This window comes from Chaetura pelagica, unplaced genomic scaffold, assembly GCF_000747805.2.
Source record: "Chaetura pelagica isolate M959 unplaced genomic scaffold, ChaPel_1.0 scaffold562, whole genome shotgun sequence".
Taxonomy (NCBI): domain Eukaryota; kingdom Metazoa; phylum Chordata; class Aves; order Apodiformes; family Apodidae; genus Chaetura; species Chaetura pelagica.
This window is the reverse complement of record NW_009952307.1, coordinates 364,304-382,359: the sequence shown is the minus strand read 5'-3', so window position 1 is coordinate 382,359 and position 18,056 is coordinate 364,304. Positions and strand designations below refer to the sequence as shown.

The 18,056-nt window shown below is 37.6% G+C and overlaps 1 protein-coding gene across 2 annotated transcripts in view; it reads right to left on the bottom strand.

The window, feature by feature from the left end:
• The window catches only part of FAM120A (family with sequence similarity 120A), a 47,142-nt gene that overhangs the window by 22,116 nt on the left and 6,970 nt on the right, over nt 1–18,056 (bottom strand). The window contains exons 3-9 of one of the 2 annotated variants that reach the window (XM_010007814.1): nt 10,786–10,914; nt 10,221–10,317; nt 9,118–9,218; nt 8,546–8,829; nt 7,033–7,120; nt 3,835–4,059; nt 2,129–2,303 (exon numbers count right to left, since the gene is read on the bottom strand). In XM_010007814.1, the coding sequence (XP_010006116.1) occupies nt 2,129–2,303; nt 3,835–4,059; nt 7,033–7,120; nt 8,546–8,829; nt 9,118–9,218; nt 10,221–10,317; nt 10,786–10,914 (1,099 nt within the window). The remainder of the gene's footprint in view (nt 1–2,128; nt 2,304–3,834; nt 4,060–7,032; nt 7,121–8,545; nt 8,830–9,117; nt 9,219–10,220; nt 10,318–10,785; nt 10,915–18,056) is intronic. The other variant, XM_010007815.1, reaches the window with a different exon arrangement.

Genomic DNA, 18,056 nt, shown 5'->3' with positions numbered 1-18,056 from the left:
TAATCCATTTAATGAAAGATCCATTATCCTGCTATCTATATGTTTAGTAATAGCACTGTTGTGACAGTTTACGATGTATTTTTCATAGCCTCCTATAACCCTCACATGCAATGTACTTGCAAGTTACTCACGCACAATTATCATGCTGCCAGTGTTATGGTTTGTACAAAAGAGATGTCAGGATTTTAGGTGTTATAATGTATTAATTGCATCTGTATATAAAATGTAAATTTATTTCGAATTTAATTTCTTAATTCTCTCCAAGTCTTAATTCTTACATTTTCTCTTAATTTCTGTGCTTCATAACAATAATTTTTGAGAGCAGCAAAACAAACAAACAAACAAAAAAAAAACCCCTGAAGGACAACCAGCATCACTACTGCATTATAGCCTGGGGCCTCAAAGAAGTTAGCAAGGTGTGAGTAATCAGTCTGAGACATCTGCTCTTGCCACTGAAGACACTATTCTCTCTTCACATCTGGCACAGCCTGCCCAATTCTTGCTACTTGGTAAGAGAGGTGACCACAATAAATGTGCTCCTGCAACACAGCCCTTTCAAACCACATGCTTGCATCTCAGCTCCAATCCATCTTTACTAGCATTGTTAGCTTTGCAGTCAAGCAACTAACTTTTGGGCAGACATTCACTCCTAAGATGGAAGTAGGTCAATAGCTGAATGTGTCCTGCAGCAAGATTTGCCTGAGCTCGTGTAACTAAACCAAGTCAGCACTCGTGTTCTGAGCCTCCATTGAGAATAAACCTCTGAAAAGCAGTATAAAGAGAAAACACATATTACAGAGGCTTCCCCAGTAGTCTACAGAGAACATTCTAGGTTTAGAAAATAGAAACATTCTGAAAACTGAACAGACCTTCAGGACTCAACTACTTCACCACTACCAACACAGTACACTTTTAAGGACAGAAATCTAAAGAGGATAAATGAGTACTAAAAATAACATCATTATTTTAATCCTGAAATAACCTTGTAACCTGAAATACTATTATGTTACATGAGTTTAAAGAATTAAGAAGTTTGTGACAATACATGTGTAGATATTTTTCAAGCAGAGTAAACATTAATTCCTACAAAATAACTGGCTAAGATTAACAGTTTTTAAAACATCACTGGAAGATTATCATCTTCACTACAAAGGTACAAAAGCATTTAAAAATCAAAAGTAGAAAGAGAAAAGGGAACAAACCCAAAGTTTATAACTGATTCTTATTTTTATCCTTTTATATACATGAAGACTGTGAGTTATGGTTTCATACATTCTAAATACCTGAATCTTAAATTTAGTCTGGTAACAGCAGACTCTATATATGTAAATACTTCTGCTGCTGTTGCCATTCACTTAATGCTTTAACATTCCCTTAACCTTTACAAGATGCTACTGTAAAGTTCATTCATTTCCTTGTATGCATGGTATTATAAGAAAAAGAGGAGGTTGAATTTTCTGGAATGACATTAATCTGGAAGTTGTCTTTTGAAGTCTTCTGCTTCCAGAAATCAATATGAAGATAAACATTCATCCCTCTGACTTAGCAAAAGGATCTTCTGACAAGTCTGTCTGCTGTTTAGTCTGTCTTCACCCAGATCTACCTTTACTTACATTACACCTGACTTCTGTGGATTTTAAACCAAGTTTTTATATGCCAATACTTGAAAGATACTAGAGACTTGCAAGTTTCACTGAAGGACATTAATTACACATTTGGAAAGACAGGGTGAGTTAACATATGCACCTCTCATTTTTGAAAGAAGTATATGAAGTAATACATGTATGCACAGAGTAGAAGTTTCCTATAATCCCGTTCTGCCTTATGCTTTGAAAATTACATCACAAACTGACATTACTTGCAGCTTGAGGACACATTTTCAAAAAAAGCTCACAGAGCTTGCTCAAAAATGGTAACATTTGTAGTTCTTAAACTGCTACACGAAATAAAATTTCAAATTACCAACATCTTTTTCTATTACGCCTGGGATCAAATAAGCCATGAATTCCTCCAGCATTAACTACACTGATGAAATCTGAGCAACTATTCTCATTCAAACCATGGTACAAGTGGATATGAAAACATAGTAAAGGAAGAGAAATAAAGGATGGGATTCTGCAGTACATACATTCTGGTGGAAGTCTGTTCTTTCTAAAAGCAAGTCTTTCAGTTTTCTTTCTGCTTTCTGCCAAACTAAACAGGACTCCGTAAACATACTGACGAACTGGCCGATAAAGGAGAGCAGCAGGAGGCAGGTCTTTGTTGGCTTCATCTTCTATAGAAACAGCGATTTTGATTTCACCCTTTTGCATGAAAGAAAGCAGAAAAAATATGATGTTACAGTGAACAGGAAGTGTTTAGGCATGCATGGTAACCCAATCCAGATCTATTATCATTCTCACCCTAGTCAAGAAAAACATGATTTAGCAGTAATGTGGATCTTAGGTATGCAAAGGTAACACTAGAGGAGGATTACCCTACAATCTACTTGCTTTCCTCCAATATGCCTCTGCGTTCAGATTATGCTTGTTGCTTTCCTCTCTCTCTTCTCCATCACACACCTTTATTTTGTTTTCTTTTTTCTGGACTATATGCAGGTGTGGATTATCTAAACAGTGATCTTCATATATGGACACACTGAAGAGTGAAATAGTAATACATGAACAACACAAGCTATGATGCAAAATAAACACGTGGGAAATAGCAAATCCAAACATCAACGTTGATGCAGAAACTTTTCTTTTTATGGACTTCAAATCTTTGTCTACAGTTCCTATTGTCCTGAAGTGGACTTTTAAGATGAACAGAAGTTAACAGGAGTGTGGACAGTACCATTTTGCTAGATGATGTACACTGAACGGGCTTGATGTGTGCCAACTAGTAAGGACTAAGTGCTTTCGACACTAAAGAGGAAGAAGACTCAGGTTGTCTCATTCTAGGAGTCATCTGTTTGCACTTAGAAGGAAAACCAGACTTCAGCCTTTTGGGACTAGATTCAGTCAAACACATAGTTGTGCAGCAACACCATCACTCTGACTCCTTCCCAGTTCAACACCAGGCAGACTTCAGCAGCTTCCAGACATGTAGAAGCATGTTCCCACATGCTCCTTACAGCCTGTTTCTGTAAGAAGCTGTCCCATTGCTTTCCCAAGTGTCCTTATGTGGCCGTTCAGATAAGAGTCTTTCACTGGACTCATTGAGCAGGCAGAGTCCAAGGCTGCCTGAAAATGCTTGCAGCTTACCTGGAGCCTGCAGGCTAACATAAAAAATAGCCAAACCAAAAAAAAAAGAGAAGCCATCAGAAATGTTCTGCCAAACTCAAATGAATACAACTTCCAAATGTCATTGAGTTCATCTATAATTACATTTTAGAATTAAACAAAAGGGATTTCTTATAGCTGCTATGTTTCAATCAGGACTAGCTACCAGGAATGGGAGGGATCAGATTGTGAGGGAAAACCATCTGAGTATTTTTGAACACTGAAAATAGAAAAGACTTGGCACCAACACCAAAGAACATACGCAGGAGTTTTTAGATGGATGTGGACTCTATATAACAACACACGGACTCATACGTATACACAGACATACACAAACATGTGCAAAGAGATAAAAATATCATCTTATACTCAGGAAAAATGATTAATTTTGTAAACACTTCACCTCATATTTATTGGAAAAATGTACAAGACTAAATCAGTGGTTAGAAAACAAGGGGGGAAAATTGTTGGTACTAAAAATGGACCAAAACTCAAGCATTAAAAAGGACTTGACAGAAATGCAGTTATCTATCACAATCATTATTTTCTAGTACATAATTTTAAAGTGTCATACCTTGGTTAGGACATGAAAGATGTAGGGATACATTAACCCCTTCTTGTGCCTGTGTTCTGCCACTCTTAATACTTCAGGTGCTACAGGAGGTAATGGAGGGGTAGTAATATCCATGTGGTTTCTGGTGGGCATTGACAACAGGCATGGGATTTGTGGATTACTGGTTTGATTCCCTTTGACTTCAGCTGCCTGGCTTCCTGAAGAAGCGCTAGAGGAACCTTCTACCTATAACAGAACATACAAACCCAAGTGCTTTTGAACATGTATGGAAATATACCAAGACATTACCAAGAGAAGCAACAAATTCCTTCTTCACAATGAAAACAGTACATCATATTGCATCAGTACATAGACCCAAGCTGGCTAACAGATTTTCAGAAAATGCAAACTTTCAGTCATTGTTTGTGAGGAGAAGCACATTACTGAAAAAACAAGTATTATGGTAAAGTTTTCACTTATTAACAGCATCAGTAATTATTGTTTGTCTTTAATTTTTAATTGCACAATACTGAAGAGGGACTGATGACATCTTAATTAAATGCAAATGATCTTTTAATTAAGTATATCCAGGATATGATCAACTAAATGGGTTAACTGAGTCACAAATCCTGTAATTTATCTAAACTTCCGTTAATACATACCTTCTTAGTCTGTATTTCTAAATGAAGAGGGAGGGAAATACATGTAAAATATTTAGCATTTGAACTCAGAAACCTTGTGTTGCCTGTTTTTTTTTTTAAACATAAGTCTTTTATCTGAGAAGACTGTAAGAGAAAATGACAACATTTTCTGACTGCAAGATTAAAGAGGCATTTTATCCATTTCTAGAAATGCAGTTCATAAATTTACAGGAAAAATATGACACACAAAAATATACTTTAAGCCTCCTGAGGAATAGCCTTTTTTAAGAATTTACGTTGTATTTCTCACAGATACTACCAAAACAAGTAGACTTTGTTCCTAAAAATCCAGTTTTTAGCTTAACAGTTCATATTAGTTCCATGCCTATAAACTATTATAGCAAATATAAACACTTCTGAGACTGAAACTTAATTTGTTCACTTGATGATACACCATGCATGACTATTTTCTCAATTTTTGTAGAAAACCCCTAATGCTTCAACACTTGAATACTAAAGCTGTGACAGAAATGGCCAAAGCCATGAACAAGTAACATAAAAAAATAGGCTCAAACAAGCCCAGCTTCTTCATTTCAGGCTCTTAAGAAAAATACAAACTTCCACGTGAAAACAAAAAAACCCTCCACAATCTCCAAAAACCTTCTATCGAAAAGTGCGTATTAGTAAAAACTGTGTCTACTGAAATATCCAAGTGGCAACTTATCTTCAGATTACATTTTAAGTACACATCTAATGAGGGCATTACTGAAAGATTATATTTTAGAGTTGGTAATCCTGAGATTGTTTTATTTATAAAAATGAAAATATACAGAATAAACAGTTAAAATCTGTAAACTTCTAACACACTATATATCCATACAGAATGCTTTTATAATTATGTGAGCTATCACAGCTCTATTAAGTCTGTATTATATTATCAGACATATCTTTATCAGCTTCAAGCTTTTTGTCTCTGTCTTCTACTACCCCATCAACTAGAAGTTACTGGACCACAAAGAGAAGTTTACAGAACTGCTGATTACTGGGGGCACAGAGGGAAGATGACAAAAAAATTCAAACAGCAGCAATGCTTTCCCTGTTTGTACCATCCAGGATCTTCCTGGATTTGCTCCAGTAATAAGTTGAGTAACTACCACTGTTAAAAAGTGCTCTTTTTTCTTTAGTCATATATAACCACCCTAATGAGATGAGCATACTTTTGTCATGTATAATCATGCAGTGAGACAACTATGAGCAAGGAATTTTGACAGTTATGTCAAGTGAAAGGAGTGTCAAGATTGCTCCTACCTGTCTGATCTATGCTAGATTTTTTGCCCTTTTGCCCTACCTCAGAAAGTAATGGAGCTCATTCAGTTGAAATCTTCAGGAAATTGTTTGGGTTTTGTTGTTTTTTTGGTTTTTTTTAATCATTAGTATATACTTCTCTAGGAAAACAACCTATAAAATGCCCTCGCCAGCACCCAGCAAGGGGAGGCACCACAGCCACTGGCTGCTGCCCCTGGACTACCCTCCTCGGCAGGACCCTGGGCTGTGCAGCACGTGCTGGGACCCTGCACTGGAACACGCTGGACTCCAGACACAGTGTGTGATGTGGAGAGGAAAGGAATGCAACAGGTCAAATCAGCATTTGCATATGGTGACTAATCCACAGGCAGATACAGTTATTGTACGGGGCGTAGTCTGCAAAAATAATAACCACTGATGGGTGAAATCATCAGCTTGATATTTTAAACACAAAGCTCGTTTATTGGAATTTCTTTGTCAAGGGTACAGGGAAAATGATCTGCTTGTCTACAGCAAAGTTAACCGAATATTGGGGGTTTTGGATGCAAAATTAACAGTTGGGGTAAAGCTCTGTCACAAAGACACAGAGACACTAAGTGCAAATGCTTTCAATCTTTCCAAATATGGCTCAGACTTGGAATGCAGAGAATCATAATCATTGGTTTAAAACTATGAAGAAATTTAAGACAATATAAGTCTTTATCTAGGACCTAGTTATCCTGTCCTTACTTGGTTGAGTAGCAATACATTCTAACTTTTCTATGGAGCTACTTTAATATGTATTATGTGAAATTTATGCCAGGCAGCTATAAAGGACTTTTACTCCTCAGCTGAGTTATTATACACCTATAATGGTCTGTGGCTAACCTTGACATGTTGTTAGGAGCTGTTCTCACTATACTGTAGGTTATATGATATGGACTCTGAACCCATGGACACTTAAGAATGCTCTACTCCCTGAAGTAACAGTCAAAATAATGCACTACTGTAAATACAGAAAGCAATAGCTAAGGATGAAATTGTTAGTGAACGTGTAAACAACTCTGCCACTTTTTTTTATAATTGGTATTTTTTAATACATCCTATTTAATTTTCATTTTTATGTACATGCTACAATATTCCTTGAATAATGTCTTACTGTTCTTAAAAGCTGTTGTTTTGTAATTCACAAAAATATGTACAAGTTTACACTAAATTGTAGAGTACTGAAAATTGTCTTCACTAAAGCTAAAGCTTTAGCACGAAGTAATAAATTGAGATGCTTGGAACTTACCTTTGTTTGGTCTCCCAGCTCTCCACGTGTTTGACTTTCTGACTGGGTTCCTGCTTTTTCCCAGCCTATTTTGTTCCCACTGACATGGCTGAAGGACAACATAAAGAAAAAGATTGTATTCCAGTGCTCTTCCAGACACAATGGGATAAATCTTTGGTGACTGTTATTGGAATTAGGATCAGAGACTGATTTTAAAGGATGCAATGTATTCAAAATGTCAGTTTGTAGAAGTCTTGAAAAGTCTTTACTGCCAACGTTTACTTATTTACAACACATCAGCATTTTTACTGTATTTAAAAGCTGTATATTACACTGACTAAATAATGTTAATGAAGGAAAAATTCTTCCCTGAACCTTAAATATTTGTCCCTGTGCCAAGTAACTGTCCTATATTAGAATACTGTTTCTCCAAACTGCAATACAGTTTGGAGACGACATTGACATTTGGAGATGACAATGACATTGTCTAGATTTCAGTTTCTAAATGTATTGCATAAAATGCATATGGCAAAAGCATAAAAAACGCTGAGAAGTATCTTACATTGCTTTTTTCTAAAGCAGGTATACTTCCAGTTTCTACAGTGCATAGAAGCCATGCAAACTTACTCCATTTACTAAGCAAAACGCATAATAATATTTGAAGTTGACAGACTGCATCAAATAAAGCCAAGCCCAAGCCATCACACACAACTGCAGACACATTCAGAATTTAATTCCTAGTAGTAACATATCTATATTGCTATACACAACCCCAAACTTTCAGAGGCAATCACAGACCTGCTCAAGCCCCAGGCTTTTATTCACACACGATAAGCTACACCTAACAGGACAAAGATAAACACAAACTGCCTCTGTTCAAATTTCCTTTTTGTAGGTCAGGAAGTAGTAATTAAATGAAAGTCTGCACAACTTTATTGCCAAGGACAGACATATGATCTTATGGAAGTCAGAAACACTTCCGCAGTAAACAAGGTTGATCAGCAGAACAGAGAAACACCAATTTGTTCCATGTCCAGCCTGTCAGTGAGGGCTCTAAGTCACTGTCCTAAATGGTGGATTTCTGACACTCATACCAGGTTTCTTCACAAAACTGGGTTTATCCCAAAATTTAAGTGTAAACACTACAGGTTCATTGAAGTTTCAGGTTTTAGCTAATGAAATTTTAATTAATTATACTGTGAAATAGGAGTATTTCTTTTATACAAAGTAAAGAACTCAAAGACTTTATGACATTTACAAAAATCTCACTCTCTCCTTCTTTCAATAAAACATAAGGGCAGAAGTGGAAAATCACCCAACATGATTTGGGTTTGGATTTCTGCTTGTCAAGGAACAAGGCAACTGGAGTGAACTGTGGATGTGTTTTGCAGGCACAGTGACCTGAAACTCTTTTTTGAAGGTCTATCATCACTTCTTTGCACATTTCTTAATTTCAGGATACTGGAGAATGATTTTAAAATTCAATTGATTTCAACAGAAGCCAAGTAAGAAAAAATCCTCATGAAAAACTTACTTTACTGCACCTCCATTGCCTTCATCATTGTCAGAGGACGAAGAAGTAGAAGAGGCAGGAAAATAGGTTGAATCCACATGATTAGGGCTGCCACTCTGAGCTGGATTTATTGGAGAAGACCGTTCATACAATGGCGTATGTTTTCCTTCATGAGGAATGTTACTGTAGTTGTTCTGCTCAGAAAGACTTTTTCCACCTGTTTCTAAGGTGATGGCTGGCTCAGAGAGACTGTATGGGTATGGACCCTGACCTTGGGCCCCACCCTGGCTGGGCATCTGCTGGGCCTAAAATAAAGACCTTTCTTAAGTGAAGGTAACAAAAAGGCTTTTCTTTTAGAACAAAACAATATTCAATCAAGTGGCATTTTCCAAATGTACACATTAAACCTCAGCCACCTTGGACATTCACAAAACATATTCTACCAGAGTCTGTAGCATCACTATAGCTCCAGACTTAAATTCCAACCACTGAACACCCATACAAAGAAGGTTAGTTATACTTCTCCCACCTAGATTTCCACTTGATGAGCACAGCAGGTTTCTCCCAAGGAGCAGGGCAGAGGCTCTACTTACCACAGGTTTTGCTTGTAGTGAGGTCTGTGGAATGTTAAGCATCTGAGAAGGAACATATGGTGGCACTATCCCAGGCATACCAAACTGATTTGGTCTGGCTGCTGTATTGCAAGCAGGGAGGAGACAAAAAACAGAAGAAGTAAAAAAACAAAAACCACCATGAAAACACTCACTATTTGACACAAGTGTTATCCTTTTTATTTTTTTGCTTCTATGGTTTAGTTATTCTTGTTCTGTTAGCATTGCTGCTTTCTAGTATGCCTTTAAGTCAGTTTTATTCATCTTTGCCTTTTAATAAAAATACTTTGTAGCTTTCGATGTCTATTTACTTGTCTCACCTTCTCTCAGTTCTTTGCATCTCTTGTTACTGCACATTTCTATTCTACCTGAGAATCAAAGGAAGCTTAACCCAAAAAACACCCAAGAGATGTCATAATGAAGAAGCTGGCAAAGTCAATGTCACTCAGACATGTAATGCTGACACTGTAATCAGAATCTTTGACCTAGTATTGCCCCAAAAGACACCCCAACTCCCCAAAAAAGAGAAGGAAGAATCTGTATTAGTATCCAGTATGGTAACTAAAAAACTGCAAACTTCAGCTAAAGCTAGGTTTTAATGTTAAGAACGAGGTACGTGTAGTAAATCCTGTGATCACACAGTTAATTTGCAAGCCTTGAGAATATTCTCCAATGCCAGAACAATTTGTGGAGCAATTTAAGAAGCTATGTTAGGACATAAAAAAATCCAAGGCTAAAAAGGATTACTAAAACATGTCAGGTAAAGTCCCGTGAGAAACAGGAAATATGTCTTATGGAATAGAAATAAAGACTGTCTTCATGCTTGGAACCAGACACAAGATTTCAGTTGTTTACAGCACCACTGCCCTCCCAATGCTAGAGCTGAAGCAGCAATAGCTAAGAAGGAAAGAACGCAACCATGTCTCCCAAGAAAACCTTTGTTTGAAATCTCATAGTCAAGAGTCAATGAAAATTGCCAGAGAATATAAACATTTTTACAAGATCCTGCTAATAATACTATCTCTGATTTAGGGTTATGTCAGGTATTAGTTAAAATGAAAAGCCTTATTTCTGTCATTACTTACCTAGGTAATGTGGTGGATGAAATGGCATAGGTTTATTAGTTGCTGAATAGTAAGCAACCGCTCTCTTAAATCGAGTGACTTTGTCATCTGTTCTAGACTAAAATAAAAAAACGGTCTGTCAGGAGCAAACCCAGGCACAGCATCTACAGGTCAGTACTGGCCTCTAGAGCACTTAAGTGTATCACATCACATACAGCATCAATGCTTACAGACTCAAGAAGACTGCAGCACTACCCCAGCACAACAACTATTACCTCAATCCATGTAAGAATAAAGCTTGAAAATATTAACTTCATGTACCACTGATTGTCAACAACAGTGCATTAAGCCAGACTACAAATACCTTGAGTTATGAAAAATTTAACTTTAAATGCAGTACTTTTACCTTCAGAAAGTATAATCTAACACACTGCCCATACCAATAGATTCCTATCATCACCTGATGCAAAACACCACTTTTGTAAAATGCTGCTCTTCAACACAAATGTATTGCACAACTGGTTTAAAAAAACCCAAACAAACAGCAAACCCAGAACCCAAACCAAGCTTTTGCTTTACACTTTACCTGTGAATGCTGAAAAACATCTTTTGCTATGGCATCCAAATCAGTGGTGTCCTGAATATTCCGGACGTAGTCAGCGACGGCTTTGATCACTACGTCACAAGGTGGTAAAACTAACTGGTGAGCACGTACCTGGGCAAACAAACACACGTGCCACTGTGAAACGCATGCCCAAGACCCTCCAATTACACAGCAGAGAATGAAACCATTGATTTGTTAAAAATATATTCAACAAATTCCACAGTGCCAGATTTAGTATCTAAATATTTTTGGGCTGTCCACCTTGTTTTTAAGACTTTGTCTTAAACAATGACTCATGTATTTTTTTTAATCCACAGTGAACACATGTATGTGAAACCTCACCTCTTTGTAAATATTTGCTGGTTAAATATCAGCTTCAACAAAGTCAATAATGCTAATTATTTTACTGCTTTCTAGTGGGACACTTCTTCCAGAGCAAAAAGCTTTATCTAATGTGGATACATTCATTTTACATATATACACACATCCATGCCAGAAATTTTTTTTTGACAGTTTATACTCTGAATGTCAAGTGGTATCAGAATTGATGGAAGAGATCCACTGGCAACAGGAACATCTCTATTTATGCAGAAAAGGGAGGATTTTAAAAACAAATGGAGAACTGGAGTATCTCAAGGAAACTTGAGATTCTACAGAAATTGGTCTAAAATCCTTATTTTAAGATTGCATAGTTGAATAATTAGTGTTTTCGAATTTCTTTGTTTCATTGTCTGTAATAGAACATATTCATACAGCTTCACATTAGATATAACTTCAGGAAATAAATTATTTACTTTCTTTAATGTAAAAAAAATGGTCAAAGAATGATGTATGGATTTCTCTTGTTTCTACAACCTGAGCACAGTTACTTTCTCTTTGAAGCATTTCAATATCAACAGTTATACAGCTGGTTTCTCTTTTTGCAGACAAAGAAAATTCTTTATAAGGTTGATAGAATAGTTTCAATATTCTGGCATTAAAATAATGGATGTTCCACCATCTAATGAGAGATGTGTCCGACCTATTGTATTAACAAAGTTTTGAATGGAAGAGAGACACATGCTCAAATGCATGCTCATGCTCTGGGCCCAAACAGACCCCAAAGTTTTGTGTACAGAGTCTATTAAAAATTATGAATTCCCACCGATTTACTGATCAGAGATTTGAAAGGAATTAATTTGGACTTTGTAGCAAAAGACCTCTCTTTGTAGTAAGAAGAGCTGCAAGAAGTTTGTGGGATGATGCCCACTTCAGAAGAAGCTCCCACAGCCCAGCAACTGGCAGCTGCAGATGGATGTGCTCTGCTCTGCCAACTGGTTCTACACTCAGTTCTTCGGCCTGATTCACATGTTCACATAGAGGAAGGATGGAACTGGACAGTCCTAGAAACCTTGGACTTCCATCTCAACACTCTCAATAGGCTCCTCCTATACCAGCAGTCCTGAAAATGAACAGAGTAGTATTCAGCCTATGATCATGGGAATTAATGCTCTTCCATGCCCTGTGTGGTCACACGTGGGCTATAGAATCTTCATGCCAAGCAACCACCATGGACCATTTCCAAATGGGAAGCAGTCAGCAATGCTGCTAGCTGGGTCTGCAGGACTGCTCAACCGTGGCAGCTTCTGCTCCTTTCCCTCTGTGCTGCTTAATGCACACGCTCTGAAGGCAAGAAAAGAGGTCTCCAACTCCGTGTCCTGAAAATTCTGTTTGGAACCTCTGTGCTATTCTGGAGCCTTCTGTCTGTGCCAACAGAGGCATCTAGCTTTTTTGCTGTTAATGTACTTTCATCTGACTGTTTGCAAAGTTCAAGACTTGAGGGATGAGTATTATTATTTAACAGCTCTACTTTTTCGGGTATGAGAAAATGAGGTATCATGGTTTACTAGAAAATACTGCAATTCAGCCTTGTCAGAAATGTTTATGCAAAATTCTGATTAAGACTTAATTAGTCTTATCTTTATAACTGTAAAATCTGTACCTCAACCCCTTTTTATTTTATATGGAGTCTACCATAAGTAATTATTTTCTTTCCCGCCTTCACTTGTTTTCATCTTTAGACCACAGAATTTTTGCCCAGATGCCCATTTTTACTGACTTCTTTCTAGTAACTACTTTTTTACAAATGTCATAATATTAATTCTATACCTGGTCATTCTCTAGCAGAGATGAACTCCATATTTTATGAGCCTAAATGAAGAAACCTTCTGTTCAGTATAGTCAGTGGCTTGGTAATTATTTCTCTCTTAGATAGTAAATTCTAAATTTTCACTAGTGTGCATTCTGAATATACACAACACCACTAAATATAGCTCGCATTTGCTTGTAAGCTTACAATCACAAATACTGATGATAAAATTTTGCACCCAATCTGCAAGCAGAAGTAGTAGATTTTCTCTCACTGGTTAATCTAAGTAGTTTTAGAAACACCTACCACTTCATTTGTACATGTACCAATTAGACATCTCTAAAGTGGCTGAATCATAACATGGCTATTTCATGTTAGATATGCTCTCTGCAGAGTCCCTTGGAAAACCTTTGCATTACTACCCTAAGTGTTTCTGCAATCTCTGCTTGGAAATTCTGTGGATGAAAGGAGTAAGCAATCTATCATTCATTTTATGTGATCTCCAAGACAGTAATATTTAATAAACCGTAAGCAGTTAGCATCAAGAGAAGACATCACTAGCACTAATAATCAGCTCAGACCCTAGAATTATAAAGCTCAGGTGAGACATATTAAGGTCTTATTACACATATTGCCCCAAGATCAGCTGCTTTTAGACAAACAGCCTAAAGACCTCACTGGAGCACATCCTTAATTCCTGAAGTGAGACCTTTTTAAAGGAAATATTACAGATCAAGACACTCCAGGTACTTGGATTTTATTTTATTTTCTTCTGTTTCAAAGACATTCAGTCCAAATGTGAAAATACCCTCAAAACTAAAAATGTCATGACTTACATGGAAGCCAGAAATGAAAAGTGGAAAAATAGGAGGTACTTTAATGATATTAAAAAATAAAGAGATTTCTGTTCATTTTAGGACTTTGCGGAAATGCAGAACTGTAGATTTAGTACTGCATCATAGATAATATTTCTAATCCTAAGTCTTACTAAATGTTAATTTGGGAAAAATTAAGATTTCACAGCAAAAGTTACTGGTTCAAACTTACTTTTAGCAGTATAAAAGCATTTCAGAGCAAAATCAGCATAATTTTGTAACAATTTCTCATTGTAAGAGATTTGTTCCTAGAAGCTATTTTTTTATTTATCCTCTGCAGAAGAGTTTTAGACAAGCAACAACACAGAAAATCAACTTTGGAAAGGCCAACATGGAGATGGATCACACGCTTGGAGGTGATTAGGTTAGAAACCATGACATCTGAAAACTGCTCTTTGCTAGCTGTAAAAGGACCACTTCAGTGTCATGAGATACCACTGACAAAAATCACAAGCAACCTATTAATGCACGCTAAAAAGATGAATAGGGGAAAGGAAATTAATTCTACATAGTTATTTGTAAAATGGGAGACAGAGAGCAATATCACAAGCCAAGAAGCTACAGGATGGAAATGGCTTGTTTCCGGCAAAAAATAAATGTCCAAAAATGCTTTCTTAAAAGAGAACAGACTCACCTGCGCATAACTCTACAGGACTATTAAGTCTACTATACATGGTACCTAAACTATACTTGGGAAAAGCTCCCAAATCCTGGGACAACTCCAGTAGCCCAGTCTCCAGGAAGTGAAGCCTTTAAAAGCTAATCAACACAAGTACCAGCATTTACTGTTGTGCCTGCTGGAAACAGATAATCTGTTCAGTTTTATTTTCAAACCATTAAAGAAACCTCAAACATTCAGTTACTATGACACACGGGGAACATGGGACATGTTTTTTCACTGGCGAGTACCAAGAATGTTACAACAAATTGCCTGTGTTTTGTTATTTTTGTCTAGTATCTTCTATTAGAGATCACATCCAAGCTGTTTGATCTTGTGTCAGCCTTCGAGTATTAGTAACATTTAACCTTAGGAGCTTGTAGTGCTCCTAAGCTTGTAGTGCTCTGACCTAAAGACAAGCTTTCTAAAGAGACAAGAAGTTCCCTACATGACTTAAAATTCTCTCAAACCAGCAAAGTACAGCTTTTCCCTAAAGCCTGGGTTATTCAGTTAAGAAATTCTCTTCCCTCCCCCCCTCCATCCTGGCTGGGAACCTGACCTCCTTCTACTTCTGCATGTCTTGATGGTAACAAGAATCCACACAACATGGAGATAATTTGTTAACAACTTGTACACGCTGGACTCTGAGAAAACCAAACCTAACCACAGGAACAAAAATGTCAGAGGGAAAAAGAGAGCAGAAACTCAAGCCAAAGGGGTTGTACAGACTGACTTCATCTGAGACAACCTGTGTGACAACCTGCACACTACAGTGACCTCAAGGATTGCCACTCAGGGCAACCCAGACAGGCCAGAAGAACAAGCCAAAGGGAACCATCAGAGATTCAACAATTAGAAAAGCAAGTCTTGCACCTGGGGCAGGAATAACCCCTGGCTACTCTGCAGGCTGGGGCTGTGCCAAAAAGGCCATGGGATTCTTGGAAGACAGCAAAGTGAAGAGAAGCCAGTCGGGCACCCTGGCAGCAGGGACAGCCAGGTGTACAGCACAGCCAGCAGATGGATGGACCTTGCTCCTCAGTGCTCACTAGATCACTGCATCTAGTCTTGGGCTCCCCAGTACAAGCCAGATGTCAAAAATTTGAGCCAGTTCTGCAGAAGGCCATCAAGAAGGTTAAAGAGTTGGAGCACTTTCTCCATGAGAAGGCACTGAGGGAATGGGGCTTATTCAGCCTGGCAAAGATAGGCTCTGGACATATCCAACAGCAGCCTTCCAACACCTACAAAAAGGTTACTGAGCTCATGGAACCAGGCTCTTCACACTGGGTACATGGTGAAAGAACAAGAGACAACAGACATAGCCTGGAATAAGACGGGTCCAGACTGTATGCAAAGCAAAACATTTTTACCCTTGGGACTATCAAACCATGGAGGAAGCTAACCAGACAGGTTGGGCACTCTCCAACCTTGGAGATTATCAAGACTAGTCCAGCAGAAGCCCTGAGCAACCTGTTTTGAACTCAAGATGACCACGCTTTTAGCAGGAGGTTGAACAAGATGATTTTCTGAGGTCCTTTCTGAGCTGCCTCATCCTATGACAACCTTTAGCATAAAAAACAAAAAAAAACCTGAACACCACCACTTACTTTAAGCATACCTTCAGTGTACCACCTTTGTTACCTGAGCAGCAAATTACCAAAGAACCTACTTAGCATACTAGTCTCCCTCTGGCAGACACCCTCTGAAGGCAGCAAACAGAAAGACAGGAATTTCCAAGAACAATTCAGAGAGGGAGCCTAACTTGCATATTTTGGATCGCTTTCTGGAAGCATCTCTCTTTGCCACTCTACTGAGATGAAACAACCAAGGACATTAGCTAAATAATTTTGCCAGGTAAAAATAGATGTGGAATGTTGGATAGTGGGCAGATCAAGAATCTTCCAAAGACAGTCCATACTTTAAAAACCACTCTATCAGGAAGATGATCCATCTCAAAATGAAGATGGCAATCTCATGAAGTTTCCTTTCACACTTTTATTTTTCAAAAAAGGGAGATTGCATTAAGACTTGTTTCTAAGGTTACCTTGTGAATAAAGACATAACTTCTTCAGTGGTATGTACTTCCAAGAAGGTACTAATTAATTCCTAAAATAAGAAACTACCCTCCTGATGGTATTATACACTGATCTTAAACCTACATACTGTAACAAGCTTTCTCAGAATAAGAACTGAATTGCCTTTGTCTTAAAGATAAACCCCAAAGCATATCAATAACACTAGTGTAATGATAGTTTCCAAACAAGGTCTAGAGGTCAAATTATTTTTCAGGAAGTCTATCAATTCCTTTCTAGTTTCAACTTCTGATTCAGATGCTCACTTCAGTGAACTCTGCTCTCAGACAGGTAACAGGGTGCAAGCACAGGGCTACATATATATTAGATACATTATTTGTTTACATACGGACAGACAAGACCCTGACTCAGAACAGCTGGCAGTGTCAGTTTGATTCTTTTTCCTTTTGCAATTCAAATATCCTCATTTATATTTGTCCATGGAACTTCCAACAGTTTTGCTGAGCTGATGGTCATCATTAGTGTCTTCTGAAAGACACAGCTTTTTATCCTCCCTGTAACTATGTCCTGACTGCAAGGTTTATTTCTTTCTAGATGTGAATTATGGGTTCTTTGTTCAGGTTACCACTTCCCTTCCTTTTCCCCATTTCTACACAGCTGTTCCCAGATATCCACCACCCTCATGTCCTCTTTAAAACAGAGGCACAGGTTCCTTACATTTGCTTTTTTTCACCTATGTTGACACCTGAGGAGATGCAGCAATTTTCCATCAGCAAAGACTGGTAGTTTCTTTTCTAAGTGAAACTTTTAAATTTGTGAACTAGCAAAGCTGCTCTCATAGGAAGAGTAACCATCATAATAAAATACTAAGAAATAATATATTATTGACTGTCACGCAACTGAAAAGCAACATATCAAGGCACTGGGAACCAAATCTGTTCACTTTGATGCTCAAGACCATGCTGTCTTAGATGCATAAGATTAAAATCTTTACACAATGAGACAAAACTTTCTAAATCCTGAGTTGAATTAAGTGTGGAATTAGAGCCCTGGGTTCCCAAGAATGGACAATAATCAGCAGTAAGTCTAAGCAGATGCAAGAAAGCAAAGTTTGTAAGTAAAGCCTAGAGATGACATCCTGGGTGACCAAAAAAACTTCCCCGCTTGTCCCCCGTTTCCCGTTTTCACGAATGCTTGTATTTTTTAACTGTTTTGAAAGTACTTCTTGTTGTCAAGCTTATGGCTAATATAAATGTCTAAGTTTTTTAGGCATTCATAAAATTTACAAAGAAATATTGCTTTCTGCATGCCTACAATTAAGACTCTACAGAGAGAGCTGTAAACACCACAGACATACTAGAATGAAACTACATTGAATTAATGAGCTACTTAAACAAGTTATAATTTCAAACCATGAGCAGAGTTGTAACTGAAGCTAAAAAAAACAACCCATAGACTAAGTTATTCCATGACCAGCAGCTAATGAAAACTATTTTCCTGTAGACCTGTGTCCCTGTTGCTTTAGCCCTTCTCTCTCCTTTCTCTTTCTCCCTCTCTCTCTT